Below are 23,324 nucleotides of genomic sequence, written 5' to 3'. Positions count from 1 at the left end.
TGTTTTTATGTCCCTGGAATGTAGTTAGATGATTTAAATTAAAGGTACAGTAAGGTTTTAAGTTGGAGCCCCTCTACTGAGCATGTATGATTTATTATCTAAATGTTATTTACCTGGCTTACACATGTTGAAGTCCACTGCACCAGGACTGTTTATAAGCTTCTGAATGATAGGCTTTGCCATTGTGCAGGGTGCAAATAGGACTGGTCTCTTTTTTTCAATGTGGATGGGGTGTACCAAACTGTAGGGCACTAAGTTGAAATTTTTTTTAATCTCATGATCAGGATCCAAATCTAGAAAAGAAAATCATATGACAAGAGATTTCAAGGTTGCAATGATTTAAATAGCCATTTTCTTTTTTCGTGGGTTGATTAGCTCAAGGTCATTAACTGGTAAAATGTAAACTTAAAAACAAATGTTGGTTAAAGCTGGATTAATGTATATATATATATATATATATATATATATATATATATATATATATATATATATATATATATATATATATATATATATATATATATATATGTCCATGTATATATATATATATATATATATATATGACATATATATATATATATATATATGACATAAAATAGTCACCACATGTCGGTAACCAGTCATGCAATCTATACAAAACAACTGAAAAAAACAAATGTCCACAAATAATAAACATAACAGTGAAAAAACTTGTAAGTCTCTCAATATAGGTGAATAAAATCCTGTCGGTGAGTGGGAAACAAATGGCATGGAATGTCCCACTGAAAACCATGCATGGATGCAGGGAGACAGAAGTTAAAACGCAGGTGAATCAACAAATCATCCCCAAGTTGTATCTCTCAACAACATGCGACTTGGTAAAGGTGGGGTGTAAGAAACTCTTACCAGATATGATGGACTCCCTTGTCAGCGACAGGGAGTCACTCGAGCGGGTTGCCTCTCAGGGCCAGTGAACGGGCATCACAGCTCTGCGAACCTTCTGGGTCAAACTCTGCGCGGATCTCCCGGGGTTGCCAGGTGGGTCCTCCCAAAGGATGGCCAAGGTGCGGATCAGAGGGAACAATGTGTCACGTACAAAGGCTGGAGTGAAGGCTGGTTGAATCTCTCAGTAAGTATGTGGAGAAAAAATAAACAAGCTCCACATAGTGTAGATGAGCAAAAATAGGATTTTTATTGCTAAAAACGCCAGGTTACAATAAAATGTGATCACAGAGTATAAAATCGAAAATGGGCAACAAGGAGGATGCTGGAAGCGCCCGAAGCTTTTCGATCAATAGATCGTCTACTGGGGCAGATCGTCTACTGGGGAAGTTGCCCCAGTAGACGATCCATTGATCGAAAAGCTTCGGGCGCTTCCAGCATCCTCCTTGTTGCCCATTTTCGATTTTATACTCTGTGATCACATTTTATTGTTACCTGGCGTTTTTAGCAATAAAAATCCTATTTTTGCTCATCTACACTATGTGGAGCTTGTTTATTTTTTCTCCACATACTGAGAGATTCAACCAGCCTTCACTCCAGCCTTTGTACGTGACGCATTGTTCCCTCTGATCCGCACCTTGGCCATCCTTTGGGAGGACCCACCTGGCGACCCCGGGAGATCCGCGCAGAGTTTGACCCAGAAGGTTCGCAGAGCTGTGATGCCCGTTCACTGGCCCTGAGAGGCAACCCGCTCGAGTGACTCCCTGTCGCTGACAAGGGAGTCCATCATATCTGGTAAGAGTTTCTTACACACCACCTTTACCAAGTCGCATGTTGTTGAGAGATACAACTTGGGGATGATTTGTTGATTCACCTGCGTTTTAACTTCTGTCTCCCTGCATCCATGCATGGTTTTCAGTGGGACATTCCATGCCATTTGTTTCCCACTCACCGACAGGATTTTATTCACCTATATTGAGAGACTTACAAGTTTTTTCACTGTTATGTTTATTATTTGTGGACATTTGTTTTTTTCAGTTGTTTTCTTGATTGAAGACTTTTGGCACCATTTATGCGCTACTTTTTATTTTATTTTCACATGTTTCTTTGGTTGTTGTCACCTTGTAAGTAGCTGCTCCACACCATATATTCTTTCAATTTAGCGCAGTGTACACTTTTATTATATATGCAATCTATACATACAAAGAAACCAAAACAAGTATGTTCAGAAATTGTGTAATAAAATGGAATGACACAAGGAAAAAGTATTGAACACAAGAAGAAAGGGAGGTGCAAAAGGGCATCGAAAGCCAAGACACCAGCTGAAATCTATCAGTGATTAGAAAGCAATCCTGCCCCTTGTCAGTGCAAAATAATATCAGCTGGTTCAGTCTCAACTGATGGCCTATAAAAAGGTGTCATTACCAAAGTGTCACACAAGAAACATCTCATGATGGGTAAAAGCAAAGACCTTTGCAACCCTTATTGTTGCAAAACATACTGATGGCATTAGTTACAGAAGGATTTCTAAACTTCTGAATGTTCCATTGAGCACTGTTGGGGCCATAATCCGGAAGTGAAAAGAACATCATTTCACCATAAACCGGCCACGACCAGGTGCTCCTTGCAAGATTTCTAACAGAGGAGTGAAAAGAATTGTCAGAAGAGTTGTCCAAGAGCCAAGGACCACTTGTGGGGAACTTCAGAAAGAACTGGAATTAGCAGGTACAATTGTTTCAAAGAAAAACAATAAGTAAAGCACTCAACCATGATGGCCCACTTCCTGTTCCACAATGACTGCGCACCAGTGAACAAACCAAGGTCCATAAAGACATGGATGAGCGAGTTTGGGGTGCAGGAACTTGACTGGCTTGCACAGAGTCCTGACCTCAACCCGATAGAACACCTTTGGGAGGAATTAGAGTGGAGCTAACCAAGGTGCGTCCTTACTCTGGAAAGACCTCTCACTTGGGTTTATGAATACCTTATTCCCTCCATACAAGTAAATAGAGGATCCTTGACAAAAGAAACCACATATAAATAGCTAATTTCAAAACGTTCTACTATTGCATCTTATGTAGAAATTCAACTACACCACTATCATATCAAAAATCCAGATTCCCACTGCACTTTACAGCCAGACATTGGGAAAAGGATCTCAACACAACTTATGCTCTATCTGAATGGAATAAGGCAATTCAGTCTACCTATAAATACTCTCATTGTACAAATCATTGGGACCTAGCCCTGGAACTCTTACATAGGAGTAACTTTAAACCTGTAAGATTATTGTACATTTTCAAAGACGCTCCTATCCTATCCTGGAGGGACTGCGGCTCCAAAGGAACATTATTCCACTTAATGTGGAAATGTAAATCTTTGAGGAGTTTCTGGAACTCAGTATTCTCCCTGATAGTAACTGTTACAGGACTAAATCCGCTTTAGCCCTACTTAACCTCGGCATTGAAGCCATACCCACACAACATTTATGTATAGTCACCCATGTCCTCATAGCAGTACGTCTAACTATTACCACACTCTGGGGGACAGCTAATGCACCCAACATAATAGACGTGATAAATAGAGTTAAAACCTAATACCTCAGCGAAAAATTATTTGCTCATTCTTCTCATTGATTCTCTCAATTCTCAAAAAAGTGGCACCTATGGGTCACAAGATTTCCAGAGACTCCTCCATGAAATACTGGTACCTCAACCAGTACAGTACTTGTAGTAGTACTGTAGTGATGTTTAATATCAAACTAATGGTGGTAATTTTCAATTTCTTTTTTTGTTGTTCTGTATTTCTTTTGTTTTAATTTGCTTTGAATTTTCTTCTTATGCCCCGTACACATGATCGGACATTCCGACAACAAAATCCATGGATTATTTCCGACGGATGTTGGCTCAAACTTGTCTTGCATACACACGGTCACAAAAGACTTGTCGGAAATTCCGAACGTCAAGAACGCGGTGATGTACAACACGTACGACGAGCCGAGAAAAATTAAGTTCAATAGCCAGTGCTGCTCTTCTGCTTGATTCCGAGCATGCATGGAACTTTGTGCGTCGGAATTATGTACACACGATCGGACTTTACGACAACGGATTTTGTTGTCAGAAAATTTGAGAACCAGCTCTCAAATTTTGTGTGACGGAAATTCCGATGGAAAATGTCCGATGGAGCCCACACACGGTCGCAATTTCCAACAACAAGCTCCCATCGAACATTTCCCGTCGGAAAATCCGGCCGTGTGTACGGGGCATTAGAGTGACTTTTCCTAGTCATGTATGTCCCTACCTTATTGTTACTTTTATATTATGACTAAAATCAAACGATTTGTTTCATTCCATAGCAGACTAGTACTGTGTAAATATACTCAATCATAAGAACTCTGAGCCTTTGAGCCATGCTTGGCAACTGTCTTACTGTCATATGTGAGCAGATATTGTCAAATGTCCTTTTGTAATTTGTTAAATTCTACTCTTTAATAAAAAATAATTGAATAGAATTAGAGCCCAGACTGTGAGCCAGGTCTTCTCGTCCAACATCAGTGCCTGACCTCACAAATGCGCTTCTGGAAGAATGCTCAAACATTCCCATAGACACACTCCAAAAACCTTGTGGATAGTTTTCCCAGAGGAGTGGAAGCTGTTATAGCTGCAAAGGGTGGGTCAACTCAATATTGAACCCTAATGCCCCGTACACACGGTCGGACTTTGTTCGGACATTCCGACAACAAAATCCTAGGATTTTTTCCGACGGATGTTGGCTCAAACTTGTCTTGCATACACACGGTCACACAAAGTTGTTAGAAAATCCGATCATTCTGAACGCGGTGACGTAAAACACGTACGTCGGGACTATAAACGGGGCAGTGGCCAATAGCTTTCATCTCTTTATTTATTCTGAGCATGCATGGCACTTTGTCCGTCGGATTTGTGTACACACGATCGGAATTTCCGACAACGGATTTTGTTGTCGGAAAATTTTATATCCTGCTCTCAAACTTTGTGTGTCGGAAAATCCGATGGAAAATGTGTGATGGAGCCTACACACGGTCGGAATTTCCTACAACAAGGTCCTATCACACATTTTCCGTCGGAAAATCCGACCGTGTATACAGGGCATAAGACTGGGATGCCATTAAAGTTTAATGTGTGTGTAAAGGCTGGGTTGAGGTCAGGTCTCTGTGCAGGCCAGTCAACTTCTTCCACCCCAAACTCGCTCATCCATGTCTTTATGGACTTTGCTTTGTGCACTGGCCAAATAATTTGGTGGAGGGGGGATTATGGTGTGGGGTTGGGCTTGGCCCCTTAGCTCCAGTGAAGGGAACTCTTAAGGTATCAGCATACCAAGACATTTTGGACAATTTCATGCTCTAAACTTTGTGGGAACAGTTTGGGGAAGGCCCTTTCCTGTTCCAACATGACTGAGCACCAGTGCAAAAAACAAGGTCCATAAAGACATAGATGAGCGAGTTTGGGGTGGAGCAACTTGATTGGCCTGCGCAGAGTCCTGACCTCAACCCGATAGAACACCTTTGGGATGAATTAGAGAGGAGACTGCGAGCCAGGCCTTCTTGCCTACATCAGTGCCTGACCCTTACAAATGTGCTTCTGGAAAAATGGTCAAACATTTCCATAGACACACTCTTAAACCTTGTGGACAACCTTCCCAAAAGAGTTGAAGCTGTTATAGCTGCAAAAGGTGGGCCAACTCAATATTGAACCCTACGGACTAAGACTGGGATGCCATTAAAGTTAATATGCGTGTAAAGGCAGGCATCACAATGCTTTTGGTAATATAGTGTATATATACACACATGCACAAATGTTTTGGCTTTCATTTCTTTTTTAAACTGAATGGGTTTTACAAGGTAGGAAGGTAAGGGTTCAAATACACTTTTAAATGCATGCATACAAAAGATCGCAAGGAATTGCCAAAAACAAAGCAATCTGTCACCTATGATTTTGATCAACCACCAGACTATGGTCAGTTGTAAAGCTGAAAATGGGCAATAAGTTGACAGGGGCAGGATCAATCCCAGTTTTTGGTCAAAACCACTATTTTATACCTTGTGATTTCTACAAAAAAATTAATCTAAAGTTCAATGGTTCAATCAAATTGCCACAGTTATAGCTTTACTGTAAGCAGGACTGAAACAGGTCTACTTAGTTAACATGGTGCATGGGGCATGCAACTCCTCCATTACAATGGTGCAGAAAGCTTATTTAAAGCGGTATTAAAACAAAAAATGTAATATGTTGTAGTTTAGATGTGGTGGCTGAATTACTTTTCTTTTTTTAGACTTTTTACCCTCTGTTTTCACCTGGTGATCTGGCCAGTAGGGATGGGCCGAATGGACCCCTGTTCAGCTCATGCCAGAACTTTTGGAACACCGCGAAAGTTCGGACCAGAATAACAAACCCCATTAAAGTCAATAGGACCCGAACGTCAAAAATCAAAAGTGCCCATTTTGAAGGCTTATATGCAAGTAATTGGGCATACAATGGTTATAGGGTTCCGGGTCCTGCCCTGGCGGACATGTATGCTCCAGACTGCCAGTCGCTCTCTACCCGAGCGGCTGGGTGGACGTCCTCCCTGGCTATAGGAGTTCTACCTTGAATCACCAACAGTGCTACAATCCAACGATCTGGATACTGACCAATTTTCTAACACCATATACTGGCGATACTTATCAGAAGCTTGACATATCGTTTCTCCACTGTCTGGTCGGTGTAACAGTCTTGTTGGCCATAATTCAGACCTCCAGCAACACACTGCTATATGCAATGACATAGAGCGAAGACATAAAAGTCTTTTTATCCTTGCGGTTCATAGATACATTTTTTGTTTTACTAATATGATAATGTAATCTGTTCTGTGCTCCTGAAGAAGCGCTTTGGCGTGCAACATGTTGAGCAAGCTATAGACATCGATTGTTATCATTGCATAGCTCCCAGTGTACTACAATATAACTACATGAATTAAGGATTGGTATCCCCAATTTTTCTATGATTTATTTTTATTGTAGAGCTATGTATGGAGTGCATAACTGTAAATTATATCGCTATGAACTGATTTCTGGCTCTGTCCTTTTTATTCTTACCTTTTAATAATTTTCAATAAATCATATTTTTAATACAATCATATATAGTGATTATTGTGCCCAGAAAGTCCAAAACCCAATTTACTACTTTCTTTACAACAGGGATTGTGTCACTGATGCATGTACTGTCACGGCTCACCATCCTTGTGGCCTCCTGAGATGGTGACAATATAGTGCATGCATCCTTAATGATTAGCCATTGGTGTGGGGCCTGTCATTGTGCCATAATCGCAGAGGTACTTGTTGACGGTCCTCTGCTGAATGTATAGCCACTGCAGCATTGCCAAAGTTGAGTTCCACCTGGTGGGCATGTCACAAATCAGGCGGTTTACGGGCAGATGGAATTCACGCTGAATTCCAGCCAATCGAGCATTGGCTGTGTATGACCGCCTGAAATGGCTACAGACTCTTATGGCCAGCTTTAGCACATCTTGCAACCCTGGGTACGTATTTAGGAAACGCTGCACCACTAAATTGAGGACATGTGCCAGGCATGGCACATGGCACATGTGTCAACTTTCCCTGTCTAAGAGCAAGCAGGAGGTTGGAGCCATTATCGCACACCACCATTCCTGGCTCCAACTGGCGTGGTGTGAGCCACCTCTGGGCCTGTCCCTGCAGAGCTGCAAGAATCTCTGCTCCAGTGGGGTTCCTGTCCTCTAAACACACCAGCTGAAGCACTGCATTTAGCCTGACTCATAGAATAGCCCTTTGAATGCTTAGGGGGCGACCCGATGTTCATAGCACAATTCTGCAGAGGAGGGCATGGAGGAGGAGGAGGAGGGTGTAGACCTCACAGGTCTGGCATCATCACCACCAGCTGTATGGAGACGTGGGGGCACAACAAGCTGCAGCACCGAGCCCTGTCCTGCATCCTTTCAAGTTGCAAGCAGCGTTACCCAGTGTGCTGTGAACTAAATATGTCATCCCTGCTCATTCTTGCTGGACCACGTGTCAGCAGTAAGGTGGATTTTACGGCTGACTGCCTTGCCCAACGATGCCAGAGCATTCCCTTCCATGTGATGGTAGAGGGATGGAACGGCCTTACGTGAAAAGTAGTAGCCACTGGGAAACTGCCATTGTGGTACAGCACATTGTGCAAATTCACGGAAGGGGGCAGAATCCACCAGGCTGAAAGGCAGAAGTTGGAGAGGAATATGTGAGGTAAGTCTGCGCAGTGGATATGGGTACTACTGAGATAAAGAGCTGCTTCATCTACAGATACAATTTCACCTAGGTGGGATGTACTAGAGTGTGTATAGAAAGCAGATGTAGATATGGCGCTGCTCTAGTGGAGTAAATTTTGATGGTGAACCACCATTTTGTGCTTTGTGTGGTCTCCTCACCTATGTGTAGAGGCTAAATAATATAAATTGTATATACTAAATGGCAAAAGCCTTGGACATTGTGTATGTGAATAATGTCGCAGTGTTGTGCTGAAGATTTGTGGTATCTTGTTGACAATAAAAATAGTTCAAAGCAAAATATGTGGATAAATGAAACGAAAGATAGGATATTTAGGACCCAACCTATGTTTATAGCCTCTAAAACCCAATTTGCGTTTAATTTGTGCTACAATCTCTGGCAGAAGTTGGAGAGCCAACAGCTTTGACAAGCTTGTATTTAGATGCTGAGAATATGGGTGTCAGGCACTGTATTTTTTTTTTTATGCTGCAGCAGATGGGGCAGAGAAATTTGCCGGCTACAGTCTACAGCTGGTGGTTTTCTGCTGGCAGATGTGCTGCTAGGACCTGGGACACCCTGTGCTATACCATCATCCCTGTCAGTGGAGGCTGCTGAGAAGTAATGACTCAGTATAGCAGGGGCAGACTGAAGTGGGTGAGGAGGAGGAGGAGGGACAGATTTGTGCCCCTTTTGTGTGGCTTTTAGGTGCTCTTGCCAACGGGCTGAGTGGTTGGATGTTAAATGTCTTGTTAAGCATGTGGTACTCAAATGGTTGGTGTTTTTGCCACATTTGATGTGCCTAAGACATAGTTTGCAGATAGCAACAGTGCAATCTTCTGCAGATGTGCTGTAAAAGGCCCAGACAGCTGAGCTTTGGGGAGTGGGCTGGGAGATAACAGCTGCAGAATGTGATGGAATAGGGTGGCTGCTCTCTACTCTTTCTTGATGTCGGCCTCCTTGGGGTTGTGCCGCCTCGCCTTCAGTTTCCTCCTCTGCTCTATCTGGCACCCAAGTCGCATCAGTGACCTCATCATCATCATCTCCATCTCCTCCATCTTCATCATTACCACTGGAGACAACTTGGCAATATGCTGCGGCTTGGGGAACATGAATGCCAATTTGTCTTGTACCAGTGTTCCTCCCTCTCTATAGGCTCATGTTCCTGTCATCCTCAACCTCAGGACCAACATCTGAATCCAGTAATGGCTGGGCATCATCAAGGAGCAAGTGGCTGATGCTGTGGTCAAATAACTGACTCAAAGCTGACTCCTCAGTGGCTGATGTTGGGGATATAGCAGGAATAGATGTGGACAAGGAGGCAGGTTTATCCACTCTGGCAACTGCAGGGGACTGAACACTTGTCTCTGCTTGCGTGACAGAGGATGAGGAGGATGAGAAAGGTTTAGTAAGCCAATCCACCACCTTCTCTCCATGCTGTGGCTGGATAGTACGGGCAAACTCACTAAACAGAGGAAATGATGCCCTGCCTGAGGACTGACCACCACATCCACCTTTGCCTGTGGACACATTTGTTGCTGGATCCCTTACAGTGCCAAAGGAACGTCTGCCTCTCCTTGTTGTCCTCCCAAACATTATTGGGAGGGAGGGGGGGCGGTGCTTATAAGCAAATGTAAAGAAGTGGAAATCTGTACATAGATGCACTTTAATTTGAGTACTCACACTACACGCATACACTATAATATACTGCAATAGAATGCGCCAAATGTACAGTGACGCACAGAACTATATGGTGGTAAACTGGCAGTAACGCACACAGAACTATATGGCGTTAAACTTACAGTAACGCACACATAAGTAAATGGTGTTAAACTGGCAGTAACGCACACAGAACTATATGGCGTTAAACTTACAGTAACACACACATAAGTAAATGGTGTTAAACTGGCAGTAACGCACACAGAACTATATGGCGTTAAACTAGCAGTAATGCACACAGAAGTAAATGGCGTCAAACTGGCAGTAATGCACACAGAAGTAAATGGCGTTAAACTGGCAGTAACGCACAAAACTATATGGTGTTAAACTGGCAGTAACGCACAAAACTATATGGTGTTAAACTGGCAGTAACGCACAAAACTATATGGCGTTAAACTGGCAGTAATGCACACAGAACTATATGGGGTTATACTGGCAGTAATGCACACAGAACTATATGGCGTTAAACTGGCAGTAAGGCACGCAGAACTATATGGCGTTAAACTGGCAGTAACGCACACAGAACTATATGGCGTTAAACTGGCAGTAACGCACACAGAAGTAAATGGCGTTAAACTGACAGTAATGCACGCATGAGTAAATGGCGTTAGACTGACAGTAACGCAATCAAATAGACAGTGTTCAACCGTCACTACACTGACGCTATCTGAACTGTCCCTACTTTAGCTATACACTAATGTAAAGATTACTGACACAGTCTCACTACATTACACTGAAACTATCTGAGCTGTCCCTACTCTAGCTGCACACTATGCAAAGCTGAATGATGGTCCTCCTCACTACACTCACACTATCCCTAGACCAGACATCCCAAATCTTCCGCGAGGTGCGGGAGCCTCCCGTATTTGGGGGGGCGGCTCCAGGACACCCGCAAGTGCTGCCCAATATTCCAGCTGCGGGGCTGATCCTGGATTGTCCCCTGGTTCACAGCCATGGATGATGGGTTCAGCAGGAGGGACAGCTGTGAACACCGATCTCCCTGTATAGCTGACAGCCACTTCCTCTTCTCTCCCTCCCGCGGCTGTTGGCTAAAAAGCTATACAGGGAGATCAGTGATCACAGCTGTCCCTCCTGCTGCACCGATCATCCCCGACTGTTCACTGTATACTCCTCCTCCAGCCCCCCTCCGTGTCCTTCTCCCCCGTTCTTCTACAGCTCCCCTCCGTGTCCTTCACCCCCCTTCTTCTCCGGCTCCCTGTCCTCCTCCTCCGCCCCCCTCGTCCCCTGCAGCCAGCTTCAATTCTCTCCTCTCCCGCCAGTTGTGGGGATCTGTCAGGATGGCGTGCGGAGGAATGGACCGGTCATTTACTGGCCCCTGCCTTTTCTGAATTGGACACAGTGAGCGAGATCGCTCCTATGTCCTGTGAAAACTGAGCAGAGTAACCTGTGTGTTTACTCTGCTCAGTTTATGAATGGACAGGATCCTCCGTCTTCTGTCCATTTATCTTCAATGCTGAGAAAGGGACTGGGGAATCAATGACCTCAGTCCCTTTTCCTGTCTTAAAGAGGAGATGTCAGGGTCTGTTTAGACCCCTAATAGCTCACCAAAGCCACACGAATGCAAAAAATATTAAAAAAAAATGAAATTGTAAATAAAAATTATAAATAATTATAAAAATATATATAAAATAAAAAACTACCGACACCACCCCCTGCCCTACCAACACTGTCCACTGCCCCAACCCCCTCCCCCCAAAAAGCATTGTGAATTAAAAAAAAAAATTGTAAAAAAACAATATGTAAAAATAAAAACTACTGACACCATCCACTGCCCTACTGACACTATCACTGCCACATACTCTCCCCCCCTTCCCCAGAAGCACTGTGAAAAAAATATTTTAAAAAATGATTAAAAAAAATATTAAACAACACATTTGTAAAAAATAGAGAAAATAATAAAAACAAAAAACTACTGACACACTGCTCTACTGACACTGTCCACTACCCCCACCCCCACCCCTAATTATTGTAAAAAATAAAAAGTAAAAAAGTAAATTGTAAAAAATTATTCAAAAAATACAATTGTAAGAAAATAACAATAAAAATAAAGAACTACTGTAACCGTCCACTGCCCTACTGACACCATCCTGCACATACTACTCACCGCGGTACACTCCACAAGCCTCACATGCACATACTACCCACTGCCATACACTCCACATGGTATATTCCCTATTTAACATTACTACATTCTGCACTATGTAAGTCATCTCAGACTCTATTAAACCACACCATTTAAGCCACACCCAATATGTAGCACGACTTAAGCCACGCCCACCTCCCTGAAATGAGTTTGCCACCTCCCTGAAATCAGTGGCGGTGTGTCCATAAAAGGCGCAGGAGCGCCGCCCCTCTCCTGGCACCGCTCTATCACCATAGATAGATTCATGCATTGCATGAATCTATCTATGGTTGCTGCTGACACCCCCTACTCAGGTGACTGGCCCCTTGCCCAAAAAGGTGAACAGCGGGCGCAAAGCTGTGCGTTTGCTGTTCACTCGGCTGTGTTTTAGCAAAGCGAAGGAATTTTGCTAACACTGAACTGCCTCTCAGCCAATCAGGTGCTCGGGTCTGTTACCTGTCTCCTGATTGGCTGAAACATCAGGCGCTATGATTGGATGCCTGATAGAGAGGACGGAAGAAGACATTGAGGAGCGTGCAGGACACCGCCGCTGACCCGCTGCGAGACAGGTAAGTGCCGGGCGATGCACACTGACAGCATTTGATGGGGCACAGTAGTGGCAATTGATGGGCACACTGGCAGCATTTGATGGGGCAAAGTAGCGGCAATTGATGGGCACACTGGCAGCAATTGGTGGGTACAGTTGCTGCATTTGATGGCACACTGGCTGCTTTTGATGGGCACAGTGGCTGCATTTGATGGCACAGTGTTTGATGGGCACAGTGGCTGTGTTTGATGGCACAGTGGCTGCATTTGATGGGCACAGTGGCTGCTTTTGATGGGCACAGTGGCTGCGTTTAAAGGGCACAGTGGCTGCGCTTGATGGGCACAGTGGTGGCAATTGATGAGGTTTTTTTTTCAGTTTGTTTGCGCCCCCCCAAAATTTTCAGCACCAGGTGCCACTGCCTGAAATGAGTTTTTGCAGGTTGGGATGTCTGCTAGACTGACACTAAACTAATATTCTATACTGACAATTGAAGCAAAATAGCACAGTATAGCACACTTATACTAACTAACTAATAGCACTGAAGAGAGCCCTGTTCTATCTCTCTCCATGCCAAAATCACACTGAAAATGGCTGCCATTGAAAGAATACTTTGATACTGTGGGGCAGGAATGAGCCATGATTGGATAAAATCATGATGACAGTGTCCAGTCATGACTCTGACAGTGCTCTGTGCTCTGATTGGCTGAAGCTTTCACTGCTTCAGCCAATCAGGGCTTGCAATGCACTGTTCAGCACCGCAATGCATTGTGGTCAGTTCGGGGGGGGGCGAACAAACAGTCGAACGACTTATGTTCGAGCCGAACTGTTCGCTCATCCCTACTGGCCAGTAACACACCTCCCTTATTAGAGTGCCCTTACTCTGGATGGAGGAGTAAGGGTGCACCTTTGGACAACAGCATTATTAATCTGGGGTGGAGTGTTAGATGTACTAGCAGAATTAGATTCACAAACAAATTGAAGCCAAACTCCAGCTCACATTGCAGTTACACAGTAGTTACAGCAACAGTTTTTTCCTTTTGCTATAAAGCTTTTACATTAATAAATATAAGCTGATCATTGTAAGCACCCTGGTTAGTGGCAAATGGTTTAGCTCAACACTCTAACTGCTACATTTGTAAGAGCCCTTGTTCTTTTGAAAAACAACAGACTTACTGGCCAGATTACTAGATCTGATCACCAGATGACAATAAAGGAAAGAAAGCCTTAGGCTCCATTCACACTAGCGCGTTTTTTGATGCATTTTGCATTTTGCAGAAATGCATGGGAATTTTTTAACATGGGTTCCTATGGAACATGTTCACATCAATGCTTTTTTGTATCTCTGCGTTTTTGGAAAGGGTCGGGGACTTTTTTTCATGCAAAAAGCAGCGTTTTGCATGTAATGGATTTCAATGGACAAGCATCAAAAACGCAAGTGCACCGTTTTTGCAGCGTTTTTGGTGCGTTTTTGGTGCGTTTTTGCCGGTTTTTTTTTTTTGTTTTTTTTATTTTTTTTTTTTGTAATTTTTTTTTAAGACTGTAAAAAAAAATGAAAAAAAAAAAACCGCAAAACGCAAATCGCGGCAAAAACGCGGCAAAAACGCCGCAAAAACGCTACAAAAACGCTGCTCAAAAACGTGCCAAGCATGAAAAAAAAACCTCCAAAAACGCTCAAAAGCAACATGCATAGGTGTGAATCGAGCCTAAAAAGGAAAACGAATGCAGTCACCACATCTAAGAATTGGTTAGCTGCAATATAATAAATGTTTTCTTTTGGGTTTTGTAGCACTTTAAGTACGGTGCAGGAAGAGAAACTTGAACAAAATAAAAGGAACTTAGCATTTTTTTTAATAAAAAAAAAACACATTTTAAAATCACACAATGTTATGTTATTTACAGTGCTCTATAAAATTTACTATTTTGTGAAAGTTTAGTGCTACTTTGAAAAAATGAGTGATACCAAGTCCTACTTTGTAATATAGCCAGGGACCATTTTCTATTTTAATCTTTTTATTTGGATTTTAAATAGTAAGTAGACAAAGTCAAGTACAAAAATAGAACTGTCAGCATAGGCAGTGTACGGACAATGACAACCATAACATATAGGAAGAATGAAGGGTTCCAACCATGAACCCATAAAAAGTCCAAAGTAGGTGTGAGAAACTACGTACATCAATCTGGGTAACCGTGAAGAGTCCCATGTAGCAGAACATGTGCAGCTATATTTCTAGGAAAGATTAGACCAAAAAATGGGCCTTATTTCAGGACAACATTGTAGGCCCAGCAGAAGGGTCAAGCAGGACTACACCCACCCAACCCCTCGACTGAGTAAGTGAAAACCATAGTAATATAAAATTTTACTTTAACTAATATAGCAACCACTATGGCACCAAGCCATTGACTCATTTAGCTATCAGGTGAACTTCGAGAATATACAGAATATCAAATATATCAGCTACATCTCCTATAGCAGGGGTAGGCAACCTTAAAGAGGTGGAGAGATCTATCTGGACAACATGGGAGAAGTCAAAGTTTACCGGGCCCAGTGTCGCCTCCTAACACCTGAATTAAACCTCTAATTGCCATACTACCATGTCGCAATCGCGTGCATTGCACGGAAATCATGGGTTTAAATCAGGTGGTAAGGAGGTGGAGGTACCATATCGCCTTCTCATCATCTGTCAAACACACTTGGATCGCTTTTCAGTGCCTGCTGCACTTGTGAATAAGCCCTTAGTTGAATTTGGCAGTGGCACCCTTAGGGCTTGTTCACGCATAAAGCTGAGGGGATAGTAAAACCCTGCGGTTAAGTCATGGATTTACCCCCCCCCCCCCACCCCCTTTAGTTGCTGAGGCAGCAGCCAAAGGTGTACACATGCTGCAGCAGTAATTATATCCCCCTGTTGCTTTTTTTGTTAGTTACCACATGCCAATGGCAACCCATTTAAGTAAATGGGGCCACTCTGAAAGCGCCCTGCAACTGCATGCTTCTGTGGGGTGCAAGGGGTTAAAGCAGGTGGTGAGGAAGCAACACAATTCTGCCTGATTTAACTCCTTGTTTGCAGTACTGCTTGAGGTTGCAGGGCATTTGCAGACCAGCCTCATTCACTTAAATGGGTCATGCTTGGCAGGTGCTACACCCACCAACCATGAGAGGGGTATAACTCCTGCTGTGGCTGAGACATATGTACACCCCTGGCCACTGCAGCTAAAGGGAGTACAGTTGGGGCAGGGGTGGTAAAAACACACACAAATAGAGCTTTCTTTTGGTGGTATTTGATCACCTTTTTGTGCTATAAACAAAAAAAGACGATTTTGAAAAAAAAATAAAATAAAATGTTTTACTTTTTGTTGTAATACATATCCAAAAAAAAATGTATAAAAACAAATTTATTCATCAGTTTAGGTCAATATGTATTCTTCTACATATTTTTGGTAAAATAAATCCCAATAAGCGTATATTGCTTAGTTTGCACAAAAGTTATAGCGTCTACAAAATAGGGGATAGATTTAGGGACTTTAAATTTTTTTTATTGTTTTTACTGGTAATGGTGGCGATATGCGATTTTTAGCGGGACTGCGACATTGCGGCGGACAAATCTGATCCTAAGTGACACTTTTTGGGGACCAGTGACACCAATACAGTGATCAATGCTAAAAAAATGCACTGATCACTGTATAAATGACACTGGCAGGGAAGGGGTTAACACTAGGGGTGATCAAAGGGTTAACTGTGTGTTATAACTGTGTGGGGGTTGGGCTCACTGGGACAACACAGAGATCGCTGTTCCTGGTCACTAGGACAGCTGATCTCAGTGTTGTCTCCTGTCAGAACGGGGATCCACCTTGTTTACATAGGCTTATCCCTGTTTTGCCTCTCTGTGGAGCGATTGCGGGTTGCCGGCGGACAGCGAGTCTGCCGGACCTGCGTGCGCGCTTCCCTGGCGTGAAGCAGGCGCGAGCTTGCGCACACCTCCAGTGGTGCGCACGCCCGCAGTATCTCATGCACGAAGCAACATACAGGTACATTGTTTTGCGCAGCCGGGCCGTCCTGCCGCAGTATATGTGCGGTGGGCTGACCGGAAGTGGTAAAGTATGGGGTTTTACCACCCCCCCAAACTACAAATGTAAATCAACCTTTAGCCGGCCGGCTTTTTTATACAATGCTTCGTTTTAAACTTTCTAGGTAAGTGCAATTCTTTATTAAAATTATCAGTGCTTTACCTGATTTACACTATGGAGAGCCTTTTTTATACTTGGTTATGCGTATCTGATGTATGCTTCTGAACATTGGAGAGATCGAGGTTACTGGGTTCTGGCTTATATCCTGTTTGCAACATTCAAGCACTCTCCCGTGAGCTGCCATTTTCCACACTTCCAGGATAAAGGCCCTGGTTAGGTTGATAAAGCTTATACTGCTTGCCTCTGGTAAGCTCGCACTTTGTGTGGTGGAGGTGCACATGTCTATTGTGGTGTCATATGAGATTTCTTCACTTATTTCAACTATTATACTGTTTATTGGACTGTGTTCAAGATCATGAATTTATATGCTTTTTAAGTGTTTTTATTATTTCACTTATGCCCCGTACACGTGGTCGGACTTTGTTCGGACATTCCGACAACAAAATCCTAGGATTTTTTCCGACGGATGTTGGCTCAAACTTGTCTTGCATACACACGGTCACACAAAGTTGTTGGAAAATCCGATCATTCTGAACCCGGTGACGTAAAACATGTACGTCGGGACTATAAACGGGGCAGTGGCCAATAGCTTTCATCTCTTTATTTATTCTGAGCATGCGTGGCACTTTGTCCGTCGGATTTGTGTACACATGATCGGAATTTCCGACAACGGATTTTGTTGTCGGAAAATTTTATAGCAAGCTCTCAAACTTTGTTTGTCGGAAATTCCGATGGAAAATGTGTGATGGAGCCTACACACGGTCGGAATTTCCGACAACAAGGTCCTATCACACATTTTCCGTCGGAAAATCCGACCATGTGTACAGGGCATTACTGTATTCAGTATTGTTAGCACAGGTCTATTTTTTAATTTGATATTTTTGAGGTGTGTATTCTACCTAGAGCTTGCAGCTTGTTTGTCACTATTGAGGAGCACGTTTTTTTTTTCTGTTTATAGTAAATTAACCCTTATGCCCTGTACACACGGTCGGATTTTCTGACGGAAAAAGTGCAATCGGATTGTGTTGTCGGAAATTTCGATCGTGTGTGGGCTCCATCTGACTTTTTCCATTGGAATTTCCGACACACAAAGTTTGAGAGCAGGCTATAAAATTTTCCGACAACTAAATCCAATCGGTTAAATTACGTGAGTGTGTACACAAATCTGACGCACAAAGTGCCACACATGCTCAGAATAAATTAAGAGAGGAAAGCTATTGGCTACTGCCCCGTTTATAGTCCCGACGTACGTGTTTTACATCACCGCGTTCAGAACGATTGGATTTTCCGACAACTTTGTGCGACCGTGTGTATGCAAGACAAGTTTGAGCCAACATCCGTCAGAAAAAATCTATGGATTTTGTTGTCGGAATGTCCGACCGTGTGTACAGGGCATAACTATAAGGCTGCTTTCACACTGACGTCCTGAGGTTTACCTGCACCATGGGTGCAGCACAATGCATCTGCCACCTTCCTCAGTTAGCTGAGCTTTGCCATAGACTTCCATTGTATCCTGCAGGTGTGGTGCACTTCCTAAAAGAGCACCAAAACTCCAGCATTCAGAAAGTGCACCAAACCCGCAGGATATAATAGAAGTCTGTGGCTAAGCTCAGTAAATCCGCAGGAAAGCTGCAGGTACACCGCACAGCACTGCGATATAGGTAAACAGCAGCACATCAGTGTGAAAGAAGCCATATACTATTATGCCCAGTGCATTGCTTCACACTCATTTGAAGATCTATTTCCTCCTGCTGGCACCACTCTGGAAACCTCTAGCTGGCATAAGGGGTGGATTGCAGTGGGTATCACTGCGCATGGGACAGGAGCCAGCACTACAGAGGAGACATCAGCTTATGCAGCTCTTGTTTTCCTACTACAGATCCAACTTTACAAGTGGTCCCTCTGCATTGGACTCTGTTTAAAGCTCTGGGATGGTGGGTCAGCAAGCCCAGACCGCGATCTACCAATCACCAGGCCACGCTCTACTGGTTACTGACCCCTGTCCTATAGAGTAGTTTGCCACATATAGAACTTAAACAAAAACCTTAATCCAAGGATAAAGGTCTGGCTAAAGGACCCAAAATGTACTGGATTAAAAAGGCACACAGGCTAATAAAGGAAAAAGAAAAGAAAACAGGGTGAAAAGAAGAAAGAGTAAGAAAAGAGTAAGAGCATGCCCAACCGGGAGTCCCCCAACAAAAGCCAATGTCTACCTTAAGTATCCGGCACCTGTATGTAAGAGAGCCAGGGAGTCCATACCTTTTCAAACAGGGATTGTTTATCCTCTAGGACACTAACCATTTTTTCCATGTAGCATGATCCTGAAAGTCAGCTTTCGCTTCATTAGAGCCAAATCAATCACTAGGCTTTTCCTATGCAGTAGCGATAGCTATATTAGCCGCCAAAAACATACAATATATAAAAAGTCTGTGTGGATCTAGGGATATTGTCCACGGGTTCATTGAGGAGTGCGATCCGAGGATCTTTAGTAATGTTAACCAAGGTGGCTGAGTAAATTAGGAAATAAACTTGTATCCAAAAATGCCAGACCTTGGGGCAGGTTCACCATTTGTGAAGAACAGAGCCTACCACAGTCTCTGAAGCATGAAGGTGACGAATCTTGGTACTTTTTGGAGAGACGTTCTGGCTCTCCAAGTACTCACAAGTACCATCTTGTGAGCACCTTGTACCCTGCTTCAATCAAGGCTACATTCATGATCCCCTTATGAATGCATGTAGTCCATGTTCGCCAGTCCTCCAACTCAGGAGCAATGCCCAAGTCCCTCTCCGAAGCAATTTGGTAGGGAAGTTTAGACGAGGGGGAAACAAAGTATTTGTAAAACATGGAGATGCAACCTCCCTGGAGAGTCTCTTGTATACATTTGTTGCCAGGGAACATTTTATTCAAAGCGTTTACTATTAACTTTGGTGTTTCTATTCTGGCATTTTTGCTTAGCATGCGGTGTGCTTTCTTTTATATAGTAGCAGCCAATTTACATAATCCCCCTACCATGTCCATAGCATTCTTACCATCTAAAATGTTGCTGTGCAGTCTCCCATTAACAACTGATCACCACAACAAGTTGTGATCACTTATTAGGAGATGGGTGATTTAAGACTCAACTACGGACTATAATGCTAGCACAAATATCTGTTATTGTGTTACAGTTCAACTCAGTAGAGCTCATTGCAGCAGACTACAGCTCTTCTTTTTGGGGCTGTATGGAGCAGTTAAGAAGAATAAATAAAACTACCAAAAATTCTGTGCACTAGCCTTAAGGCCGGGTTTACACTAGTGCGACAAACGCTCCGACATTGGGAGCTCATGTCGCATGACGTGTGAAAATCAATGTTTCCCTATGGGGGCTGTCCTAACTGATCCGACACAAGTCGGTCTGACTTTGAAAATGCTCCCTGTACTACTTTGGTCCGACTTTGATCCCCCTTCAGCCCATTGACTATCATTGAAGTCGGATCGCTGTCTCGCATGATCCGACTTTGGCATGCGACTTGTGCTCAGATGATCTTGAGGGGGAACTCCGCGCCAAAGTTTAAATAAAAAACCGGCATGGGTTCCCCCTCCAAGAGCATACCAGGCCTGGTATGGATTTTAAGGGGAACCCCCTACGCCGAAAAAACAGTGTGGGGGTCCCCCCAAATCCATACCAGACCCTTATCCGAGCACGGAACCCGGCCGGTCAAGAAAAGGGGTGGGGACGAGCGAGCGCCCCCCCTCCTGAACCGTACCAGGCTGCATGCCCTCAACATGGGGGGGTGGGTGCTTTGGGGCAGGGGGGCACCCTGCGGCCCCCCCACCCCAAAGCATCTTGTCCCCATGTTGATGAGGACAAGGGCCTCTTCCCGGCAACCCTGGCTTTTGGTTGTCAGGGTCTGCGGGCACGGGGCTTATCGGAATCCGGGAGCCCCCTTTAATAAGGGGGCCCCCAGATCCCTGCCCCCCACCCTATGTGAATGAGTATGGGGTACATCGTACCCCTACCCATTCACCTAGGAAAAAAGTGTCAATAAAAAACACACTAGACAGGTTTTTTTAAATAATTTATTAGGCAGCTCCAGGGGTCTTTTGACTTCGGGGGTCTCTTCCTTCTTCTCCGTGCTCCCCGGTTCTTCTCCCACTCTCCGGTATCTTCTGCCGGGCTCCTCCGCTATCTTCTGCTCTTTTGCCCGCTCTTTTGCTAGTGGTGGCCCGATCTTCTCTACTGTCTTCTTCCCTCTTCTCTTCTTCCGATGTTGACACAACGCTCTCTCCCACTGTACGCGGTCCGCAACGACTTATATAGGGACGGGGTGTGGTCACCGGGTGACCCGCCCCTTATGACGCCACAGTCCCATCATGCCCCGGGACTGTGATGTCATAAGGGGCGGGGTCACCGGGTGACATCACCCAGATACCGGAGAGCAGGGGAAGAACCGGAGAGCGCGGAGAAGAAGCCAGGGACTGCGGAGAAAAAGGAAGAGACCCCCGGAGCTGCCTAATAAATTATTTTAAAAACCTGTCTAGTGTGTTTTTTATTGACACTTTTTTTCCTAGGTGAATGGGTAGGGGTACGATGTACCCCATACTCATTCACATAGGGTGGGGGGCCGGGATCTGGGGGCCCCCTTATTAAAGGGGTCTCCCGGATTCCGTTAAGCCCCCCGTCCGCAGACCCCGACAACCAACGGCCAGGGTTGTTGGGAAGAGGCCCTTGTCCTCATCAACATGGGAGCAAGGTGCTTTGGGGTGGGGGGCCACAGGGCCCCCCTGCCCCAAAGCACCCACCCCCCCATCTTGGGGGCATGCGGCCTGGTACGGTTCAGGGGGGGGTGCTCGCTCGTCCCCACCCCCTTTCCTGACCGGCCGGGCTGTGTGTTCAGATAAGGGTCTGGTATGGATTTTGGAGTGACCTCCATGCTGTTTTTTCAGCGTAGGGGGTGCCCCTTAAAATCCATACCAGACCGAAGGACCTGGTATGCTCTTGGAGGGGGAACCCAAGACGGTTTTTTATTTAAAATTTGGTGTGGAGTTCCCCCTCAAGATTCATACCAAACACAGTGCCTGGTATTGGCGGGGATCCAAGTCAGACCCCCGTTCATTGAAAGTCGGATGTATGTCGGCTTCAAGTTGCAGGGCAAAGTCGGATCCAAAGTAGGACGGCTGTCGTGTCGCACCAGTGTGAACCCGGCCTTAAAGTTGAGCCACACGCAGTAAGAGGTGTATTCAATAAGAACATCAATATATAAAAAGTGTTGCACTATACAATTAAACCATGAAACAAAAGTAAAAATATGCAGTGTACAGCAACTGAACTCTTGCTTGTGGATGCGACTGGTCAGATGTACAGTATAAATATTTAAACCAGTCCCACATTGCTGTGTACCGTGCCTCTGATGATGTCATGCTGCTGAAACATGTTGGGCAAAGTTACATCCCTCCAGGAAAGTGTGATGAGACCTACTGTAAGAGTGCCTGCATCTGATCTATCCCTGAGCAGTTTCCTTGTGGGAGAGCGATCCTGGGTTTCCAGTGGTGCATTGACCCACAAGGGTTGATTTACTAAAACTGGACAGTACACAATCTGGTGCAGCTCTGCATAGAAACCAATCACCTTCCAGGTTTTACTGTCAAGGCTTAATTGAACAAGCTGAAGTTAGAAGTTGATTGGCTACCATTCACACATTTTGCACACTTCAGTTTTAGTAAATGAACCCTACAGTGTTTGTTCATACTTTTTGTCTACCTATTTAATGTGAGTGCATATTTTAACTGCCATAAAACTATTTTTAGCAGTGAGCACTATAAAATATTCTTTTTATTTGAGCCTCTGGTACGCACAGTGCTGCAAAGATGAGACGTTTATTTTTTGTAGTTGAGTAACCCGTGCAGCATTGCAAGCCGACCTCAATGCATTGTTTTATTGGGCAACTGTGTGGCAAATGAGGTTTAATGTTGATAAATGTAAAGTTATGCACTTGGGGGCTAGAAACATGCACACATCATACATACTAGGAGGAGAACAGCTGAGGGAATGGTGGAGAAGGATCTGGGTGTTCTGGTAGATCATAAGCTTAATAATGGCAAACAATGCCAAGCTGCACTTTCCAAAGCGAGCAAAATCCTTTCTTGTATTAATAGAGGTATGGACTACAAAGGGAGAGATATCATTTCGCCCCTGTACAAATCATTAGCAAGACCTCACCTGGAATATGCAGTTCAGTTTTGGGCACCAGTTCATAAAAAGGATATTGGGGAACTGGAGAAAGTGCAGAGAAGAGTAACTGATAAGAGGCATGGAGGAGATCAGCTATGAGGAAAGATTAGAGGAACTGAATTTATTCTCTCTTAAGAAGAGGAGATTAAGGGGGATATAATCAACATGTATAAATGCATAAGTGGTCCATATAGTGATCTTGGTGTTGAGTTATTCACTTTAAGGTCATCACAGAGGACAAGGGGGCACTCTTTACATCTGAAGGAAAAGAGATTTCATCTCCAATATGGAAAGGCTTCTTCACAG

At 44.1% G+C, this 23,324-nt stretch overlaps 1 protein-coding gene across 1 annotated transcript in view; it reads right to left on the bottom strand.

Moving 5' to 3' along the window:
* CARD11 (caspase recruitment domain family member 11) overlaps nt 1–23,324 on the bottom strand; it is a 250,592-nt gene that overhangs the window by 41,732 nt on the left and 185,536 nt on the right. The window contains exon 21 of the mRNA XM_073633053.1: nt 114–293. Within this exon, the coding sequence (XP_073489154.1) occupies nt 114–293 (180 nt within the window). The remainder of the gene's footprint in view (nt 1–113; nt 294–23,324) is intronic.

The sequence above is a fragment of the Aquarana catesbeiana genome, linkage group LG06 (assembly GCF_042186555.1).
Source record: "Aquarana catesbeiana isolate 2022-GZ linkage group LG06, ASM4218655v1, whole genome shotgun sequence".
NCBI classification, from domain to species: domain Eukaryota; kingdom Metazoa; phylum Chordata; class Amphibia; order Anura; family Ranidae; genus Aquarana; species Aquarana catesbeiana.
Note: the sequence above shows the minus strand (reverse complement) of the source record. Positions and strands in the feature narration are given on the sequence as shown.